The 21,111-nt window shown below is 53.5% G+C and overlaps 3 protein-coding genes across 6 annotated transcripts; 2 read left to right on the top strand and 1 right to left on the bottom strand.

The window, feature by feature from the left end:
- The first annotated feature begins 104 nt into the window (after nucleotides 1-104).
- On the top strand, nucleotides 105-9,586 carry SARS2 (seryl-tRNA synthetase 2, mitochondrial). 3 transcript variants are annotated; one of them, XM_081032187.1, is made up of 17 exons: nucleotides 105-416; nucleotides 1,476-1,571; nucleotides 3,058-3,087; nucleotides 3,658-3,798; nucleotides 3,883-3,937; nucleotides 4,534-4,597; nucleotides 4,835-4,940; nucleotides 5,645-5,692; nucleotides 5,938-6,046; nucleotides 6,359-6,404; nucleotides 6,488-6,575; nucleotides 6,658-6,767; nucleotides 7,517-7,610; nucleotides 7,704-7,796; nucleotides 7,902-7,967; nucleotides 8,054-8,222; nucleotides 9,328-9,586. In XM_081032187.1, exons 1-16 carry the CDS (start codon nucleotides 150-152, stop codon nucleotides 8,195-8,197), a joined length of 1,557 nt encoding a protein of 518 aa, XP_080888313.1. In that variant the 5' UTR covers nucleotides 105-149; the 3' UTR covers nucleotides 8,198-8,222; nucleotides 9,328-9,586. The 3 variants fall into 3 exon arrangements, with proteins under 3 accessions (XP_080888313.1, XP_080888312.1, XP_080888314.1); XM_081032186.1 differs by lacking the exon at nucleotides 9,328-9,586 and having other exon boundaries at nucleotides 8,054-8,530; XM_081032188.1 differs by lacking the exon at nucleotides 9,328-9,586 and having other exon boundaries at nucleotides 7,682-7,796; nucleotides 8,054-8,526.
- CCER2 (coiled-coil glutamate rich protein 2) lies at nucleotides 9,577-12,467 on the top strand. Of its 2 annotated transcripts, XM_081032190.1 has the most exons (6): nucleotides 9,577-10,278; nucleotides 10,536-10,576; nucleotides 10,732-10,819; nucleotides 11,060-11,199; nucleotides 11,503-11,553; nucleotides 12,155-12,467. In XM_081032190.1, the coding sequence occupies exons 1-6, from the start codon at nucleotides 10,206-10,208 to the stop codon at nucleotides 12,242-12,244; spliced, it is 483 nt and encodes a 160-aa protein (XP_080888316.1). In that variant the 5' UTR covers nucleotides 9,577-10,205; the 3' UTR covers nucleotides 12,245-12,467. The 2 variants fall into 2 exon arrangements, with proteins under 2 accessions (XP_080888316.1, XP_080888315.1); XM_081032189.1 differs by having other exon boundaries at nucleotides 10,058-10,278; nucleotides 11,060-11,553.
- Nucleotides 12,468-12,475: 8 nt separating this feature from the next.
- NFKBIB (NFKB inhibitor beta) lies at nucleotides 12,476-20,988 on the bottom strand. Its single transcript, XM_081032185.1, has 6 exons — nucleotides 20,712-20,988; nucleotides 15,143-15,248; nucleotides 14,728-15,061; nucleotides 13,766-13,854; nucleotides 13,418-13,678; nucleotides 12,476-12,703 (listed from the first exon to the last, which is right to left on the bottom strand). The coding sequence occupies exons 1-6, from the start codon at nucleotides 20,888-20,890 to the stop codon at nucleotides 12,608-12,610; spliced, it is 1,065 nt and encodes a 354-aa protein (XP_080888311.1). The 5' UTR covers nucleotides 20,891-20,988; the 3' UTR covers nucleotides 12,476-12,607.
- Nucleotides 20,989-21,111: the final 123 nt, after the last annotated feature.

Below are 21,111 nucleotides of genomic sequence, written 5' to 3'. Positions count from 1 at the left end.
CTCGGTCAACTTTTGTCATTGAACTGGTTTTTGAGATACGGGAGGTGCTCTCCCCTCCCAGGGTCTGACTGGCTCGTCCTGCTTTGCAATTGGTCTACACGCGGAGTGGGCGGGACGAAGGGTGCGTGGCTCCTTGTCCCCTATCCAAGATGGCTGCGTCCATAGTGCGGCGTTTGTGGCCCTTGGTGGCCTGCCGGGGGCTCCGGCCCCGCGGTCACTGCGTCTGCAACCAGAGCCCAAGGAGAAGTTTCGCTACGGAGAGACGAGACCGGAATCTCCTGTACGAGCACGCGCGCGAGGGCTACAGCACGCTCCCCCAGCTGGACATGGAGCTGCTCTGCGCATGCCCGGAAGAGGCCGCGCGCACCCTAGAGATCCGCAAGGGGGAGCTGCGGCCAGACGACTTGCCAGCGATCGTGAGTGCGCTTGCGCGGGCCAGCCGCCGTGAGGCCGAAGCGCTTTGTCTATTGGCTGTGTGCTTTACCTATTGGCTGCCCGCTTTTCGGACGAAGTAGGCTTGCAAGATAGTCTCCTGCTGGGGGCGACTTTATTGCGGGCATTCTAGTTCCTTCCGAAGTATAGCCGGCGTGTTTTGTGCTTGGCCCCACGGATGTGCCGGTTACTACGGAGTGCTAAGGCTCTATCTACTATCTAGACACCCAATTACGCGCCTATTCAGTAAAGCGTGCTGAGTACTTTGCGCTGGGAATTTTGTGCCAAGGTTCTCTGCGCTTTGACCTCATCCCAGGCTTATCCTAAGGCCAAATCCAAAGGAAAGTAGGGGACAGGGATGTGAATTAGACAGGGTGAGGGCATGGAGGTGGTTCTTGCCTTTGGAGAGTGAGAAGTAGCTTCCTTCCAGCTTGACTGACAGAGAAACTGAGGCACAGTTGGGGAGGGACCCAGCCAGGCACTGGGTCCCTTCGGGTTTCCAGCCTTGGGGCGGTAGGATAGTGCCTGTGCCGTTTTGTCAAAGGGAACCTGCAAGCAGAGAGAACAAGGAGGGTTGCCCAGGGTTCTGAGCGCACAGGGGGCCTCCACGGCAGTAGTTGTGCCCAAGCAATGAGAGCTGGGTGCCGGTGTCTTGTTGGAGAGTGCAGGGTTAGCTGCTGTGGCAGTCCCTAGGATGGTGACTGTTTCGCTGTCACATGGGAGTGCAGAGGTCCGTGCTGAAGGGGGCCTCAGCTCCATGTCCCTCAGCACCCAGGTTCTTTGATCTTCATGCGCTGCGTCCCTTAGGATGTTGTCCTGTTCAGTTCTCCTCAGGGTCTATCATCCAGTCCAAGGGACTGAGAAAGAAACTTCAGGGAGCCCTAGTACTGAAGGGAAGGAGAGAAGAATGGCTACTGGGGGACAGTGAGGGCGCTCGGTCTCACCGCGCGGCTGGTCCAGGTGGCCTGGGCGGGAAGTCCCCAGTCCGAAGGGGCAGAGGACAGCAGCCACTGTACATCTTTCCCTGCTGTGTCCACCCCCAGATCGCGACATGGCAGGAGCTGAGGCAGCTGCGGGAGCAGATACGGAGCCTGGAGGAGGAGAAGGGGGCTGTGGCTGAGGCAGTGCGGGCCCTGCTGGTGAGCATCGGGGTCCTCGGTGGGTGGGGAGTGGCCGCAGGGTGGTTCTGGCTGCTTTTAATGGGAAACCCGATTTAAGGAACTTGAAGGATGTGGACATCCATTACCTCACATAGCGAGCCATCCAGGGCCTCCCTGGGGTTGATGAATTAGTGCCTCCCCAGCATCCCCAGCCAGGTTCTTTCCCTCTCTCTCCACCCGCAACTTCACTGTGATGATTTGGCCTCAGCTTGCCCTCTCACAGTTCCAAGATGGCTGCCGTAGCATGGTGTCTCTTTGCATGACTGCCAGAGGCAGAAAACGAGACTTCTTTGGCTTGAGTGCCCATTCCAAGAGCAGGGAGACCTTCCCTGAAGCATCCAGTTAGAGTCCCCTCGTGTCTCATGGGCCCAGACGCCCCAGTCAGCAGCAAGAGGCAGCCTGGGCTAGGCCCCCATTCCCTGAACTACAGGCTTCCCAGAAGGGCAAACTGAGTCAAGGGTCTATGGGAAAGGAGGAAGAAGGGCAAGTGAGCTTGGGTTAGACAACCAACAGCATCTGCCACACAGGGCTAAAAAATAATCATGAAAATAATAACAGACATTTATACGTATAGCAGTCACAGTGTGCCAGGCACTGTTCTAGGTGCTTCCCTTATTCTCAATCCTTACAACAACTCTGTGAGACCAGGACAGCAAATCCAATTCTACAGCTGAGGAAAGCAAGGCCACGAGGTTAAACCGTACCCAACTCTCACAGCCAGGAAATGCGAAAGGCAAGATTTGCGTCCAGGCATTGGGGCTGCTTTTCACCTCAACGGCCTCTCACAATGCTGATTACGTCTCCCAGGGACCTACCGTGTGTGCCAGTCCCGGGCAGCACAAAATCAACACAGTTGATCTCAGTTCATGTTCAGTGAGTGCAAGTGCCTCTTCTCAAGGAAGCTATGCAACAGCCTGCTGGGGAGACCCTGTTATCATCTCATGTCACAGATGGGGCTACTGAGGCTCAGAGAGGGGAAGAGATTTGCCCGAAGGCACACAGCTGGTCAGCACCCAGCATTCAGAGCCAGGTTTCTCTAATTCCCTCTGTTGCTCAGGGTTGTAGAAAGCTCCGCCTATCAAAGGCCGTGGTTGCAGGCATCCAAATACACGCTCCCCGACTGCCTTTCCAAGCCTCACTTTTCTCATCTGTGAACCAGGGATCACACTGATGCCCTCCTCATGGAGTGGGGTTATGAAGAAATAGGATCGTGTGACAGCCCTGTGCACAGAGCCAGGCAGGAGGCAACGTGCAAAACGGGGCTGCAGGTGGGATTATTATGTTATCTTTGCCTCCTTCCAGTTTTACTGACAGAAACAGGCACAGTCGAGGAGGGACCCAGCCAGGCACTGGCAGAGCAAGGAATTCAGACCCCTTGGCCATTTGACCTTTTACCCTCTTTTTTCCCTCCTTCCCACCCCCAACTTCATCAGCCTAATCACCCTGTCTGTCTCTTTTCTGCCAGGTGAACCAGGACAACAGACAAGTGCAGCAGGTACGACAGGGAGCCGATGTCCTGTCCCCAGTGTGGGGTGGGCAGCAGATACCGTAGCAGTCACGATTTCGCCATCGTATCGGACAGCTCAGACAGGATTAAGGAGGAAAAAAACCAGGCTCTACTGATTCATGAAACTCAAAATTGTCAGGTCCAGCTGGATCCAGGCCCTGGTTCCATATTTGGCTCTACTTTCCTTTTATTTCCAGACTAGCTTTCTCCCGTGGGGGATGGGAGGCAGAGTCAGGTGCAAAGAGGACCACTTCCCTGATAGCTCCAGCCACAGTTCTGGGGCTGATTCTCATGAGTTCGGCTGGGGTCATGTGCCTGTCTTTGACTAATCACTGACCAAGGCAATGGCATGTTCCAGTAATCCAGGCCTGGGTCATGTCCCCATGGACATGCCATGTGTAAGCGGGGGTTCCCGAAAGGAAATTCAAGATGTTGAGCCAAAAGAACAGGCAACAGATGTCTACCGCAGAGGTTCTGCCAGCAAGGCCAGGTCAGATTGGTTGAGGAAACCCCCACACACAATCTGTCCTGGGCTGACCCTGCTTGTTCTGCCCCCAGAACCCCCAGTATCAGAGTCTGCGGGCACAGGGTCGGGAGATCCGGAAGCGACTCATGCTCCTATACCCCAAGGAGACCCAGCTCGAGGAGCAGTTCTACCTGTGGGCACTGAGGCTGCCCAACCGGACCCACCCAGATGTGGTAAGTGCCATGCCGAGCAGTGGGATAGGCCAGGGGGGCCTGCCTAATGCCACCTCCCCAGTGATGCCTGCTGTCTCCCTGCAGCCCGTTGGTGATGAGAGCCAGGCCCGAGTGCTCCACGTGGTCGGAGACAAACCAGGTGGGCCACACTCACGCCCTGGGACCCCAGGCTGGGGGCTGGGTCTCCTGAGGTCTGGGACTATGCTGGTACCTATCGAACCCCAGGTGCTGTGGGAGGTGGCTCCTTCTTCCTGCCTCAGCTGGCCTCTGGCTGTCTCTGCTGGGCAGTTCTTAGTTTCTGTTCTCTCCCCTCACCTCATCGGTCCTTCTCACCCCATCTCCTCTGGGTGTATATGTCTGTCTGTCTCTCTCTCTTTGGCCCTCTTGCTTTAGCCAGTCTCTCATGGGCTTTTTCTCCAGGACTATCTGTATCTTCCTCTCTGATTCTCTCTCTCTTCTCTTTAATGTTCCCTTTTCTTTTTCTGTCTCCCCCTCTCCTTTTCTGTGTCTGACTTCCCATCTCTTTCTCTTTCTTTCTCTCTGTGTGTCTTTCTCTCTTCTCTTTCTCCTCTCCCTCAGTCCCTTGTCCCTCCCTCTGTCTTCCTCTCTCTCCTTTTCTCTTTCCTTTCTCTACCTTACTGTCTCTCCTTTCCATTGTCTAATCCCTTTTCTCTCTGTCCCTGTTCCCTGTCTTTCTCTCCCCCTCTTACCCCTTTGCTTTTCATCCACATCCAGCTTTCTCTTTCCAACCCCGGGGCCACCTGGAAATTGCCGAGACACTCGACATCATCCGTCAGAAGTGAGCCCCCCTCCCAGCCCCTCCTGTCCAGCCCCCCTCTCCCCAGCAGCTGGCTGCCGGCTCTGCCTCCCCGGGCTCAGCACAGCATGTGGAACTGTCAGGACCACACCCGGCATGAATGTTTGATGTCGTCCCCTGCCTGGCAGCTGGGCCTCTACCCCGGGGTGCTTGAGTCCCTCTCTTCCCCCACTGGCCCTGGTCCACATGCCCCCACCTGTCTGTCCATCTGTCTCCCAGGCGCCTGTCCCATGTGTCTGGCCACCGCTCCTATTACCTGCGCGGGCCTGGAGCCCTCCTGCAGCATGGCCTGGTCAACTTCACACTCAACAAGCTCATCCACCGGGTATGAGCCAGGCTGGGAGGGCTGCCTGGAGGGGGTGGCATTGAAGCTGAGCTCAGAAGGCTCAAGGAAGAGAGGAGGAATGACCTCTGTTTCAGTCCCAGTTTTCAGAGCTTTACGTATGTGATTGACACATTAATTCGTATGTCAACTTTATGAAGTGGATGCAAATGTTAGCTCCACTTGAAAGACGGAGAAAGTGAGGTGTGAAAAGTGGAGTAAATAGTCTCAAGGCTAGAGCCTAACTTGCAACCACTGCTCCTCACTGCCTGCCTGCAATGTAAAGGGAATGTTGGGGAAACACGCAGGGCTTAATGCGGCGTTGGCCAATGGGGCGTTGGCCATGGTAAGGGACTTGGACATTTCCCAAGGGATATTTTCTGGGAAGCCACGGGAGGCTTTAAACAGGGGAGGGACATGGCCAGATCTCTGCTAGCGAACTACACTTCCGGCTTCCTTGTGTGATGCTATCTGAGTGAGGAAACCATGAAGCCCCAGAAGAAGGCCCCAGTGACAGACACCAGGGCCGGGGGCCAGCTCAAAGCCTACTGCTCAGACCTTCCTCGATTTCCTTGGTAGTGGAATGGATTTTGGAATGATAAGGGGGTGCCATGGGCTGACCCTGCAGTGCCCCTTCTTCAGGCCTGAGTTTGGGGTCTGGTGGGGGTCCTGGCTGTGGTCCTCACTCCTTTCCTTTCCCCTCACAGGGCTTCACTCCCATGACAGTGCCAGACCTTCTCCGAGGAGCTGTGTTTGTAAGTGAAGACGCTGCTCCCCATACCCAGCAGTGTGTCAGGCCCCTTTCTGAGGGCCCTAGGCAGGGAGACCAGCCTGTCTTTCCTGAGGAAATAGCCATGGGGCTGGCTTGAGGGGTTCAGGCCATAACAGGGAGGCCAGGGTGATTCCAGATGCTTCCAGGGAAGGAGCAGGGGTTGTGACTACAAAATGAAGGAGGCCAAGGTTATCTGTCTCCTGACCTGTGGCTTGCCCTCCTTTCCAGGAAGGCTGTGGGATGACACCAAATGCCAACCCATCACAAATTTACAACATCGACCCCTCCCGCTTTGAAGACCTCAACCTGGCCGGGACAGCAGAGGTGGGCCTTGCAGGTGAGCACCTGCCTGGGGAAAAAGGGGGCTCAGGATACCTCCAGTGTCCTCAGAACAGGAGGGGATTGTAGGGGGACAACCAGGAAGATCCTGGAGGGTGGCAGCTGCCTGCTCAGGATATTTCCGCAACCCCAGGGCCAACATGTACCGTTGTGCAGGTTGTTTACTGCACAATAGTACAGTGAGGATCCCGCTAAATGCTCTGACATGAGGTTGTGTCTGCCAGAGGGGATACCTTGTCTAATTCTTACAAAGGTTTCCTATGATGGAGGGTAGCCCTGGTTGACGCATCCTGTCCCCTTCTCCTCCCAGGCTACTTCATGGACCACTCTGTGGCCTTCAGGGACCTGCCAATCAGGTGATGCCCAGTTCCTGTAAACCTTGTTCCCACCTGTGACATTTCCTCTGCCCTTCCTGACCCCACCTCCCCTGCTCCCCCAGGATGGTTTGTTCCAGTACCTGCTACCGGGCAGAAACAGACACAGGGAAGGAGCCGTGGGGGCTGTATCGAGTGCACCACTTCACCAAGGTTGGCATAGCTGGGACTTTGTGGGGGAGTCACCCCAACAGCCCAGCGCCTCCTGACTCCTGTGCCTCCTGCCCTGTGCCAGGTAGAGATGTTTGGAGTGACAGGCCCTGGGCTGGAGCAGAGCTCACAGCTGCTGGAGGAGTTCCTGTCCCTTCAGATGGAGATCTTGACAGAGCTGGGCTTGCACTTCCGGTGCGGAGCAGGGAGGCTGAGGTGGAGGGTGAGGGTGGGAGAAGAGTGGGAACTGGCTAGGTGCCCCCCCTTTTGAAAATCCTCCCCACTTCTCTCCCTGCCCCCTTTTCCCTATATTAGGATTATATATAGGCTATCTGTCTGCCTATCAATCTCTCAGATCTTGTATAGGATTATGGGGTTGTAACCCCCCCAGCAGAAGCAGCACGGGGCCCTCCAAGGTCAAGACACAGGCCCCTTCCCTTCTGTTGCGTCCCCATCCCTAGGGAGCCACGTCATCCACATGATCCAAGATGGCTTCTCACCACCCCGTGGGAAGGGCGGGAGGCCAGACCCCTTTCTTTTAAGGGGTGACCCAGACGTTGCAAGCCTACTTCGTCTCTCACGGTCAGTCACGTAGCTTTCAAAAGGTGCTGAGAAAGGTGGACTTTTTTCTGGGTGACCCATTACCAAAATCTGGGTGTGCCATTACTATAGACGGTGGACATGGCCATGGTGAGCAGCCTGGAAATGCGGCCACATTCCCTTTCTCCTCCCCTGCCTCGTCTCCCATCAACTCCTTTTCTGCCTCCTCCTCCTGTACCAGCTCCATCACCACGCCCTGCCTCGAGGAGGTGTCCCTTTGCCACCATCTCCTTTTTTACTTCCATTGCCCACGTTTTTGATTACCTTCTCTTCCACCATCTCCATTGTTACTCCCTCCTCCTCTCGCCCACTGACCTTCACCTTGTCCTTCACTGTGACTGCAGGGTCCTGGACATGCCCACCCAGGAACTGGGCCTCCCTGCCTACCGGAAGTTTGACATTGAGGCCTGGATGCCAGGCCGTGGCCGCTTTGGTGAGGTGAGCCCCTGGCCCAGTGGAGACTCAGGGAGGAAAGAGGGTGACAGCGCTCCCCACGGTGGTCCTCTCAGCCCACCCCGTCCCCTCCCCCAGGTCACAAGTGCTTCCAACTGCACGGACTTCCAGAGCCGTCGCCTGCACATCATGTTCCAGACGGAGGCCGGGGAGCTGCAGTTTGCCCACACGGTGAGCACCTGCGCACCGTGCCTCCAGTCTCCTAGACCCGCACGCCTCAGCCCCTCCCCAGGGCCAGCCAGCCTGGGTCTCGGTCTGAGCGTGCCTCTCTCTCAGGTGAACGCCACAGCCTGTGCTGTCCCCCGCCTCCTCATCGCCCTCCTGGAGAGCAATCAGCAAAAGGTGAGGGGGTCAAAGGAGCACCCCACAGAGGCATAGGGTGGAGGGCTGGCGCAGCAGCAGCGTCCTGAGGCCTGCTCTGTCCCCAGGACGGCTCGGTCCTCGTGCCCCCGGCCCTGCAGCCCTACCTCGGCACTGATCGGATCACAGCCCCCACCCACGTGCCTCTCCAGTACATCGGCCCCAACCAGCCCCGGAAGCCCAGGCTCCCCGGCCAGACTGCCTCGAGCTGATGACTCGTCCTCATCGATCACCAGGGTTGTCACTGCTTCCTGGAGCTTAGGGAACCCTGGACCCCTGGGGCCTGTTGTCCTAAGCCTGTCCTGACATCTGCATTCCTCATGTCAGCTCCACACCTGGGCCTCTGGACTCCAGGGTCCACCTGTCCTTCCTTGCTTCCCCAGAATCAGTCAGTGACCCTGTTGTCACTGAGTGTCCCAAGCTGCACTGGGAAGCAGGACATCTGGGGACTTGAAGGCTCTAGGGACGGGAAGGACAGAGGCCTCCATGCCTCCTTCCTTCCTCCCTCAGTGCCTACCAGGAATTCCCAATAAATGGTCAGAACAAAGGCCTTTGTGGATCCGTGAGCCTGGGAGATGGCCCTGGCTGGCTACTTGCAGGGGAGGGGGAATGGGCAGTTGCTCAGAGGGACTAAATCATCAAAGGGACCGAGGCTGCAAGTGTCCAGCGGCCCCCAGAGCTCATGGAGGGTAGCTGGCGGGCCACTTGGGGAACTGAGAGAATGTCAAGGCCTCTGCCCTTTGAGACAGTGGCACCTCGTGCTGACCCATTTCATCCTCAGCCCTCCGTACCCAGCTCCATGCAGGGGCCCGTAGGCAGCACAAACTCAGTGAAGCTCTAACTCGCTCTTCTCCGAGGGGTGCCCATGTCAGTACGTACAGCCACCTTCCCAGCTCTCAGGCCACAGCCCTGCACGTCTTCCTTGACTCCTCACATCCAGTCCATCAGCAGAGCCTGGCAGCTCACCTTCAGAATATTTCCAGAACCTGCCCTCTCATCCCTGACCACTGTTCTCTCCCATTTGGAGAGTCACACCGCCTCTTCATTGTCTCCCTGCTCCCTGTCCCCCACACACAGCCTGAGGGACCCGACATCAGTGCACGTTCCCCCTGCTCAGAGCCCTCCCGTGGCTCCATCTCACTTGGGAAAGGCCTGTTGTCCACAAGGCCCCACACGATCTGCCTCCGTCTTCCTCTTCAATTCACCCCTTCTCTGTCATGCTCTGGCCACCCCCAATCTGCCTTGTTCGAACTTCGCTAACTTAGACCTTTGCACTTGCCCATCCCCTCCCTGGCGCCTCCTCCCCTAGGTTTTGTGTGATTGCCTCCATTTTATCCCTCAGGCCTTTGCCCACGTGTCACCTCCTCAGGACTTTCCTGGCCAAAGCAACAGCTCCGTCACTCAGGAGCTGCACCTGCACACATGGAATGCACCACTCTCCTGTCTTACGTAACATCTGTTTATTGTCTGTCTCCACCTTCTCAAGTGTCTGCTCCAAGAGGGCATGGCAGTATGCCAGTTCCTTCAGTGCTGTAGCCCCAGGGTCTAGAAGTGGCCTGGTATATAGTAGGTGCTCAATAAAAGTTACCGGGCTAAAGGTGCTTGTGTCTGTGCCGTTCCGGTGCCCAGTACTGCCTAAGTTAGCCAATACATGTGTTAATTTACTTAATCCTCACCGTCAGTCCTCGCCTGTGGGTGGGTTGTCACCGACCCTGTTCCACAAATGAAGAAACAGGTCTCAGGTTAAGCAATTGCCCCAGGACTGCAGGGCTGGTAGCCGGTGGAGCTGGGAGTCAGGCGGAATTCAGCCACAATCACTGAGGAAACGGTCTGAGACCCACTTTCCAGATGAGGAAACTGGGGCCAAGGGAGGGCAGGAGTTGTCTTGAGCTCAGTCTGGACGTGCCTGCTGTTGGATTCGAACACAAGTCCGCCTCCCAGTGAGGCCTTAAGCTCGTCAGAATTTGTTTCTCTGGGGAAACCTCTTCCCATGCTGGTGTTCAGGTGCCAGAAGCGGGACGGGAGCGGTGCAGGGTGTAGGTCCCCATGAATAATTGAGGGTCTCAGGCAGATCGGCGCCCGGCAGCTGTTGCCCGGCCGCGGGCAGCGAGGGGGCGGCGGTGACGTCACTTCCTCCCTTGCGGGGCCACGGGCGCGGGTTATAAGGAGCTGCCGCCCCGACCCGCACAGCGCTGAGGACACTGGTCCCGACGCGCCACCATGCAGCGCCGCAGGCCCTCCGTGCTGCTGTTGCTGCCGCTGTCACTGCTGCTGGCACTGCTGCTGGGGTCGGGTGAGTGCCAGAAACCGGGGAAGGGGCACTTGGGTGGCCAGTGGGGGGAGCAGAAACTCGGGTGACTGGGGGCTGGGACGGTGCTGCCAGCTGGGTGGTCTTAGAGACTTCATGGGCCGAGCTTACAGGTGGGGACGGTGCACCTGGCAGGTGGGCTGGGGTGAGTAGTGTGGGTACCGGGACACCTTTGGAGCTGGGATCAGCACCGGGGACAGCGCCGAGGGTCCGGAGCCAGCTCCCATCTCCTTCCTCCGCAGCCACCGCTGCTCCCTTGGCGCAGAGACCCTCCAAGGAAGAGGTAGGAGTGTGGACCCCTTACCCTGCCTCATCTTCCTGGGGCCCTGGTCCTCCCCGCCCAACCTCCTCCAGATCCTCTCCCCTCCAACCCTCCAGCGGCTCTCCTTACTGCCCTCTGCCCTGCCCTCAACCTCCCCTCTGCCCCTCCACCCCCAGCTGACCCGCTGTCTGGCAGAGGTGATCACAGAAGTGCTGACGCTGGGCCAGGTCCAGCGAGGGCCCTGCACAGCTCTCCTCCACAAAGGTAAGGAGGGCGCAGGCCTCAGCTTCGCTGGGAGCCCCCACGCCACCCTGGCTTCTGCCCAGCGTGTCCAGTCTGGCCCCCAACCCACCCTTGGGGCTCCCTACAGAGGTATAGGAGGGGGACACCAGGCCCTCCTCTCCCAGTTCCAGGCAGTCCCCCTGTGGGACCTCGGGTGGGCCCCAGAACTCCTCAAGGTTTCCCAAGTGGCTGCACAGAGAGCATCCTTTCTCTTTCCGCCAGAGATGTGTGAGACAGAGCCCTATGGCTGTGTGTCTGCCGAGGTCGGGGATTTCAAGAAGCGGGGTGCTGGGAAGACGAAGTCCAGCCAGGAGGTGAGGGATGAGGAAGAGGAGGCCGAGGAGAGGACCCACAAGTCCGAGGTGCGGGAACAGGCCATCCGCGAGCAGCTCCACAGCCAACTCCACCAGGAGGAGGAACAGGAGGAGGAGGAGAAGAAGAGGGGGCCCATGGAGACCTTCGAGGGCTTGTGGAAGCAGCGTCTAGAGGGTGGAGGGGGTCCCCAGAAGCGGGTGGCAGAGCAGGCCAGTGACGAGGAGACAGCCCAGTTCGAGGCCGAGGAGAAGGGCGTGCAGGTGCTGGGTGGGGGCCACAGCCTGTGGCAGGGGGCCGAGCGCGGGGCAAGAGAGCGGCAGGACTCACTGCACCGCCACCACCTCCACCAGCCAGAAGCTGAGCCCAAGCAGGACGAGAAGGAAGAGGCTTCGGACAGGGAGGTGAGTGGAGGCCATGGGAGTGGGTGGACCAAACATCAGTGGAGTTGCTACCAAACAGCTCCCGGTATTGGGCCATAAACAGCAAGATTCAGCACGAATGGGTGACGGGCCAGGACTAGGTAGCATCATCCAGGCCGGGCCTCTCCTTGGCCAGGATGGCTTCCAGGTTGAGAGGACAGTAACCTTTCAGTACACAGCAGTGTCTGAGGTAGCCACCACTGCTAGTTCCTCACAAGCAAATTGGCCACGTGGAAAGTGGCTGCTGTGCCTGGTTCACTGGGCTACAGAGGGACACCACTGCTGGTGATTGGTGGCAGTCACCAAAATGGCCATCACCTCATAAATGCGTCATGGCATCCAAGGTGGGCACCTTTGCTAGTCCTGGGTTGGCTGCTGTTGGCTACGGCAGTCACCATAGACCGTACCACGGGTCACGTTGGCCAACACTTCCAGGACTATTGCAGCCACTGTGGTCACCATCGCAGCCCACAATGACCAGAATGACTACTGCTGGCTTCCATTGTGTGAGCTGACATGGCCCACATTCAGGGGCCACCACTGAGGTGGTCTGACCTGACCACCCCATTTCTGATCCCACCAGGAGCAGGATGTGGAGCGGCTGGAGCACATGAGAGACGAGCTGAAGAAGGCGACAGAGATGCTTGGGGAAGAGCTCCTGAGGGAGGGCTGAGCCCTGGCCTCATGACCTCCTCCTTCCGGACACACCCTGTGGCTTAGGACTGTTGACTCCCAAAGCCCCCACCTCACCCGGCATCCCCCTCCGCTCCCCAACCTGCAGGAGCGGGAGTCTGCACTGGGTAGAAGGGCTGGGCTCTGACTGACTCAGGAAGCATCCCACCAGCCACATGACCCACTCCAACCCTTCCAAGTGAATAAAGCACAACAGAAAACCACCAAGGCTTACTGTGTAGCACTCAGTTGTGGAGGGACGGTGCCAGGAGTGAACTCAGGCACTGTGAAGGCGACTGTCCATCTAGTGATTTGGTGTCAGAACTGGGATTTTATTAAGTTGGAAATGCTATTAACAATGAAGTCAGACGGGATCTTCAGGGAGAGGTTTTGAAGCTGGGGTGGGAGGTAGCCTGTTTGGGCTCCGGCCACTGTGGACCACGATGTCGTCATATTCATCCTGGGGGCAGAGGAGGCCAGGCAGAAGGGCTCAGGCGGCTGCCACCTTCCCCACTGCCCCAGTGCTCCCACCACCCTGAGAACTGAATCTTGCCTTGAAGCCCGAGCTCCCCGACTCGTAGTTAACCTCCCTGCTCCTAGTTCTCCACCCATCATTTTCAGGGTGATCTGTATTCTCCCACCGCTACTGCTTGGGCTCCAGCCCAGTTCTTCAGCAGCCACAGCCACTGAGGTCTTCTTTCCCCCCACCTTTACTCAAATTCCTCAACCGCAACCATTCAATGTCATCTCCTGCCCCAGGTAGTATCCCCGCTGCCTGGGTTCTCCAAAGAAACCTCCTCGCTGCTGGCTGAGGTCTTTCCCCATTGCTGCCCACATCTTCCCACAGTTTGAGTTCTCCAACTCATGCTCCACAAAATCACTCCCCACGCTGCTGCCCACCGCTGCCTATTTACCAATCACCAGGACTGAGGTCTTTTCTCTACCTCTGCCTGAGTTCTCCCTCTGCCGTTGCCTTAATTTCTCAACCACCACAGCCTGAGCTCTCCCCACCACCCCGATACAGGTCACTTGCACTGCTTGCTCTCCTGCCTGAGTTCTCTAATCGCAGCAGCCCAAGGTCAGTCTCAATGTGCTGCCTGATTTCTCCTCCTTCCCACCTGCCCCTCTACCCTGACTCCCCCGCTGGGCCACCCACTCCTTCCTCCTGACTCACGCCCTCGTCCCCGCTGTCGCTGTCGCTACTGCTGCTGCAGGGCCCGGGCTTGTCGTCCTCGTCCTCGGGCTCAGGGGCTCCATGTGCACGGAGGAGGCGGGCGAGGATGGGGTCGGGCCGGAGTGTGGCACTGCCCAGTGGGGTGCGGCCACCGTACATGCGGGCAGCAGGGTCGGCACCCGCCTTCAGGAGAAGCTCCAGCACATCAGACGCTTGGGCCTCCACTGCCAAGTGCAGGGGGCTCCGGCCACACGTGGGCTCCTGCAGGGTGCAGCAGAGAGGTCAGAGGAGGCCCTGCCCATTCTGGGAACACGCCCTGCCACGCCTTCTGGGGGGGAGGTGTCTCACCGGTTTGTTGAGGTCGGCTCCGGCCTCCCAGAGTAGTCGGACCATCCCGGCATGTTTGTGGATGACAGCCACATGGAGTGGTGTGTGGCCTGGGGACAAAGTCAGATGATGGGGGGAGGGGCCTGGGTCCCCAGTGCCATAATCCTAGGGGAGGGCTTTGTGGCCTGAGGGTGACTGAGTTTGGGGTCTGGCTCCTAAATTCCTGGGTGTGTGTCAAGGAGGCACCTGCATCGCAAACACCTAAGTCTCAGGGGGACTGGAACTTGCTGGCGGCGCCAGGGCCCAGGTTGTGGGATGTCTGGGGCCTGTGGCTGAAGAGCCTGGTGGCTAAGGACAGGAGGCCTGACTCGGGGCCAGGAGACCCGAGCCTCTGGTCTTCACAAAGAACCTGGACTCCACATTCCTGGGTCCTGAGTAGGTAAAGGGCCTATGAGGTGGGCCCTGAACACTGGGTCCTAGATGACTTGTCCCTTTGTGGAGGGACCTGGTCCCAGGTAGTTGGGCTTAGAGATGGAAGAGCTGAGACTCAGATGCCGCGGCCCTGGATAGAGAGGGTCTTTCTTCCCATGACGCCTGGCTGAGGAGGGCTGTCCCTGAACCCCGACGTCAATCTCTGGGAACCTGGGCTGCCAGAGTTTCACAGTGGGCCCGGGCCTTGAGTTCTCTCATTTTGGGTGGGCTGGGTGAGTTGTGCCTTCCAGCTGGAGAGACTGGGCCCTATACCTGGATCTGGCCTAGTAGCTCCAGGCCTGTGGGTTCCAAATGGTCTGGGGCCTCCAGGTGGGGGTCCTGGGTTCCACACAGCCAATTCTCAATAATCTGGGGCCTGAGCAGGAGTCTTTGGTCCCCATGCCTGGGTCCCTGAAGTCGCAGTATTATTTCCCAAGAGACTGGGTGTCGAATCAGGAGAACTGAGCCCAGAGCCAGGTGCTCTCACCCTTCTCAGTGCCTGTGGACCTCACCCTCATAGTTTTCAGCCTCCAGTTGCAGCTTCCAGTCCTCCTCGTTCTCATTCTCTTCCTTCTCTAAGTCGGGTTCCGGGTACATGGCCACCGAAGTGTGGTCGGTGTCAGGGGCACGGTCAGGGCCCTGAGTGAGGTAGGTATTGGGGGCTCCCCTGGGGCGCTGGGGGCGGGGCTGGAGCAGAACACGAGCGCAGGTGTGTGCCCCCACGCGGCAGGCCAGATGCAGCGCTGTGTGGCCCCCACGCTCCGCCACCAGCAACCCGGCGCCCGCGGCATACAACTTCTCCACTGTGGATGCCTCCCCCAGGATGGCTGCCAGGTGCAGGGCTGTCTGCAGGAACAGGAGGCAAAGGTTAGGGGTTGCACTGAGAATCCCGGCCCCCAAGGTTTACACTGTCCCCCAGTGGCTCACCTGGCCCAGGTCATTCTGTAGGTCCAGGTATTCAGTTCCAGCCGCGAAGCCTAGGAGGAAATCCAGGAAGGGCTCATGCTGATGAATCACTGCCAAGTGCAGTGCCCTGAGGACAAAGACAGGGGTCAGAGGCAGAGGTCAAGTATCTTTGCATTCATTCATTCATTCATTCAACAAATATGGAGCACCTACTGTGTGCTAGGCATCGTGACCACAGTTCTGGAACTAATTGCGAATCTGAGAGGGTCAGGTCAGAGGGAATTCAGCAAATTTGTTTAATCAATGTTTATTAAGCAGGATTTCTACTTCCTCTCAAGGCGAAGTAACACGCACCAGATTTCCCTCCCATCTGAATCAACCAAATTAGACAAAATAGAGTACATGAAACAACAGTTTCCAAGATATTGGACATCATGCAATGAATGACAGTGAGACAGAAAACAAATGTGGTGAGCCCTTCAATTGACTGCCACAGCTTACTATCTTGAGAATTTCCAAGCCACGGTGCAGGGAAGGGGAACCCAGGCAAGGCTCAGCAGATTGCCTGAGGTGAGGAGATGGAGCTGAATCTGGGGAGAGCCAAGCGGCTAGAGTCATAGGACAGAGAACCTGAGAGGAGAGCTGCCCAGGGAGAGACCATGGAGATCTGCAGTGGGGTCCTCAAGTATTTAGGAAAATACTGATCAGAGCATGGATGTAAGGAAACTACCCCAGTCTGGGGGAGAAACCATCCAAAAGGATTAAGAAAATGTGCCCATCACTCACACAGGGCCAGGAATAGTGCCTGTTTCCACCAGCCAGACTAAGAAAAACCCATAATTCACAGGACATTGGGTAGAATACTCTGGAAGAGCTTACTTGAGTAGTGGAGAATAATGAGCCCTAGAGAGAAAACTGCTCAGGGTCCACCTAACAAATCATAAAAGCAAAACCCAAAAGGATCAAACTACTTACGTGTAATTGAACTGCGTCCTAGAACAATACTCAAGAATATTTATAGAAACACTTCACTAGCCAGCTGAACAAAGTAAAATCCACACCTGGCATCTAATCTAAGATTATCAGGCATGCAAAGAAGCAGGAACACATGACCCATAATGAGAATAATTAATCAACTGAAACCGACCCAGAATTGACCCAGATGTTAGAATTAGCAAACAAGAATGTTAAAACAGTCCATTATAGCTGTATCTCCTACATTTCAAAAGGTAAGTAGAGACATGGATGATAAAAGGAAAAGACTCCAACTGAACTTCTAGAGATAAAAACTATAGCATCTAGGAGGAGGTGGCCGGTTAGCTCAGGTGGTGGGAGTGTGGTTGCTGACAACACCAAGGTTGGCGGTTCAATCCCCGCATGGGCCACTCTGAGCTGTGCCCTCCTTAAAACAAACAAACAAAAACTATAGCATCTGAAATGAAAAATACACTGGATGGGATTAGCAACAGATTACACATTGCAAGAGAAAAGATTAATGAACTTGAAGACTTTACAACAGAAACTCCAGAATGAAACACAAAGAGACTTATTCAAAACTGAAAAGAACATCAGTAGGTTGTGGGACAAGGTCCCTAAAGGCAGAGGGGGACAGACAAAAATATTTGAAAAAATAATGTCTGAAATATTCTCCAAACTTGCTGAAAACTCTAAACCCACAGATCCAAGCTGAATGACTGCCAGGAACAAAAAATATAAAGAAAACTTCACTAAGGCCCATCATAAAAGAATCTGTCCAAAATCAATGATAAAGACCAAAAATCTTAACAGCAGCCATAGAAAAAGATATCTTGGGTAGAAAGGACTAGAAATAAAGATGACAGCATATTTTGCCTAGGGAATAATGCAAAAAACTGCAATGGGGCAACATTTTAAATGTACTCAAAGCTAATGACTATCAAAGTTGAATGCTTTAACACAGCATAAATAGCTTTCAAAAATGAAGACAAGGGCCAGCCCAGTGGCTCAGGTGGTTGGCGAGCCATGCTCCTAACCAAGGTTGTGTGCTGCTAAGAGCATGTGTGTGGCCAGCGTAAGGGGCCAACAGCTGGCATGAGTGGCTGGTGGGAGCTGCTGTGAGGGGCCGACCAATTACCAGCGACCGACTGCCTCAGCCAGAGGGGAGCAAAAAGCTCATAATACCAGCATGGGCCAGGGAGCCGTGTCCTACACAACTAGACTGAGAAACAGCAGCTTGAACCGGAGTGGGGGTGGGAAGGCAGAAAAAGGGGAGATGAAGACAAAACACAAACGTTTTCAGATACACAAAACCTGAAAGAACTCATTACTAGCACCCACACCGTAAGAAATGATAAAGGAAACCTGCAAGCAAAAGGAAAATGACATCACATGGGATTATGGGTCTATAAAAAGGACTAGAGAACACTGAAATCAGTAACACTATAGTTACTGATTATAGTATTATAGTTAACACTATAATAACTATATACATTTTGTTCTTATGTTTCTTTAAAAGATTTTTTTTAAATATAATTGACTGTTTAAACAAAAATAATAACAATGTATGGTGGCGTTTATAACACATGTAAGTAAAATGTATGGCCACAATAGCTTTGGCCAGGAGGGGACAAATAGAAATAATGTAGTCTAAGGTTCTTTTACTCCATGCAAAGTGGCATAATATCACTCCAGGGTTAAAGCTGCACACTATAAATTCTTTTTATTTTTTATTTTTGTTGCATAACAGTGTGATTTTTCCAGGAACCATCAGCTCCAAATCAAGTTGTCCTTCAAGCTAGTTGTGGAGGGCGCAGCTCAACTCCAAATCCAGTTGCAGTTTTCAATCTAGTTGCAGGGGGCACAGCCCACCATCCCATGTGGGAATTGAACCGGCAACCTTGTTGTTATGAGCATGTGCTCTAACCAACTGAGCTAACCGGCCGCCCCCCACACTATAAATTCTAAAGCAGGGGTCAACAAACATTTTATGTAAAGGGCCAGATAAATATGTGAGGCTTTGTGGATCATGTGTTCTCTCTTTTACCTCCTCAGTTCTGCTGTGGAAGCAGCCACTGGCAACATGGAAACGAATGATCGGGGCTGTATTCCAACGGAATTTTATTTATGGAGTCTGAAATTGGAATTTCATATAATTTTCACTGGCCACAAAATATTCTTCTTTTTTATTGTTTTCAACCATTTAAAAACATGAAAACCATTCTTAGCTCACAGCTACACAAAAGCAGGTAAATGGCTGGATTTTGCCTCGAGACCAGAGATTGCCGTTCTTGTCTTGCAGAGAAACCACTAAAATAACAAAACATAAAGTTAAAGCTAATAAGTCAACAAAAGAAGTATAATGGGACAACATGTACTTGTTCAAAAAGAAGGCAGAAAAAGAAAAGGGAAACAAAGAAGAGATGAGATAACTAGAAAACCAATAACAATATGATAAACTCAAACATAACCATATCGATAATTGAATGCAAATTGTCAAAGTACTCTAATTAAAAGGTAGAAATTGTCAGATTGACCAAATAATCAAAACCCAACTATATGTGCTTACAAGAAACACTCTTTAAATATAAATATTAAAAAAATAGGTTAAAAATAAAAGGTGGAGTAAGCTATATCATATCATGTTAACACCAATCAGTCAAAAGAAAGCAGTAGGAAGTATTTTAATATCAAAGTAGATTTCAGAGCAAGGAATATTACCAGAGATCAAGAAGGCTGTTTCATAATGAAAAGGCGTCAATGAATCAAGAGGACAGACTAATTCTAAACATTTGTGCCCCTGATAACGCAGTGTCAAATTACATGAAGCAAAACCTGATAAAACTACAAGGAGAAATAGACAAATGCATAATTCTTATTGGAGATTTCAATACCCGTCTCTAAATAATTGATAGAATGAGTAGACAGCAATCGTCAGCAAAGCTATAGGGGACTGGAACACTATAAACCAACATGACCTCTAATTGACGTCTAGAGAACACTACACCCAACAACATCAGAATATACATTCTTTTCAAGTTCACACACAATATTTTGGACCAGTAAACAAGTCTTAATAAATGTAAAAAATGTCAAGTCATACAAAGTTATGTTCTAGGTCCACAATGGAATTAAAAATCAATCAAAGAAAGGTATCTGGGAAGTCTTCCAAATATCTGGAAACTAAATAACATACTTCTAAAAAATCCATTGGCCAAAGAAGAAATCAGAAGAGAAACTATAAAGTATGCTGAATTGAATGAAAATAAAAACACAACATATCTGAATTTGTGAAACACCGCTAAAGCAGTACTCGGGGAAATTCATAGCATACAACACCTATAATAGAAAAGAAGAAAGGTCTCAAATCAATTACCTCAGTTTCCACAGAAGAAAGACAATAATGGTAGTCAGAACAGAGATCAATAAAAGACAGACAGAGAGAGAGTGAGAGAGAGAGAGAGAGAGAGAAAGAGAGAGAGAGAGAGAGAGAGAGAGAGAATTAATGAAGCCAAGTGGGTTCTTTGAGATCAATGTTTATTGAGTGCCACCTATGGGTCAGGCCCACTGTTCAGTCACTGGGGATACAGCAGAAAACAACACACAAAAACCCCAGGTACAATCCCTCACTTGGGCCTTTCCAACATTGTTCTTTTACCCAGAATGTTTTCCCCAGTAATCTGGTTGTCTCATTTTCTTGCTTGATTTTTCTCCAAAGAACTTACTATCTTCTGGCCTACCTTTTCCTGTCTTTCTTTTTTCTTTTTCTGTTTTTCTTTGTTTCTTCCTGTCTTTCTTTTCTTTGTTACTTTGTGTCTTTTTATTTACTTTCTTTTTCTACCTGCCCTTTCTTTCTTCTTTCTTTTTCTATTTCTCTCCCCCTTTCTTGCCTTCTCTCTCCCTTTTTTCCTTCCTTTCTTTTTTCCCCTCCCTCCCTTCCTTCCTTCCTTCCTCCTATCTTTCTGTCAGTCTTTCTGTCTATATACCCCTCCCCCCCAAATGTACACTCTACATGGCATAAGTTGTAAATTTTTGTCTGTTTTCTTCACTGCCTTATCACCAGCACCTAAAACAGGGCTTGGAATGTGGTAGTGTTCCATAAATATTTGTTTAACAGATGAATCCCTGTTACCATGGAGCTTACATATTCTCTTTGAATATGAGATGTAAAGATTAGCCCACAGAAGATGGCATCTTAAAGTCAAAGACCAAGTATTAATTTTGGAAATCAAGGTCTAACGCTCATAAATCAGGAGCTAAGGATCAAAGACCATATTTGGAGAGCTTAGAGGTCAGAAGGAGATTGCTTGAGCTACAGTTCTAATAAAGGTCTCAGAATTGGGGTCAGGAAAACCAAATAGAGTTTTGGGATCAATGGATAGGGATATGGAATTCTGAGATCCGGAGTTCAAGAAAGGAGGTCAGATATTATTGGGTTGGGATCAAAATTGGATAGTAGATTGGTGGTTTTAAAAGTTAGGACCTGTGGGTTACAGGTCAGTAAGTCCAGCATCAGAAGTCAGCTTTAGGAGAGGTTGGGAAGCCTGGATAGAGACTAATAGGAAATCAGACGTCGTATCCTAGAGCCCGGTTTGGCAGCCTAAATTTCACTCACGTGTCCCCATCCTCAGTGACGTAGCCGAAGACTAGGGGTGCCCACGACAGCCCCGGGCCCAGCTCCGGACCCAGTCCTGGTCCTCCCGGGGCCGCTGCGTCGGGACCCAGAGAGCCCAAACCGCTGTCGCACCATTCGTCGGCATCCGCAGCTTTCCCCAAGCACGCGACCCCGGCCATGGCCCCCGAAGCCTCAGGGGCCCCCGCGGCCGCCCGCCTGTCTCTGGGCTCTGCCTGGAGCACTGGCGCTTCCGCCCTGCGGGGAATTCCCCAACACTCCCCCCTCGCTCATCCAATCAGAGTGAGCTAAATAGCTCAAGCCCCGCCCCATATCACACCGTGACCAATCAGAGTATTCAGATGTACTACAGCTCTCTCTCGACCCGTTCTCATATTTTCCG

The sequence above is a fragment of the Rhinolophus hipposideros genome, assembly GCF_964194185.1.
Source record: "Rhinolophus hipposideros genome assembly, chromosome: 21".
Taxonomy (NCBI): Eukaryota; Metazoa; Chordata; class Mammalia; order Chiroptera; family Rhinolophidae; genus Rhinolophus; species Rhinolophus hipposideros.
The sequence above is the reverse complement of the archived record's forward strand: the minus strand, read 5'-3'. Positions and strand labels throughout refer to the sequence as shown.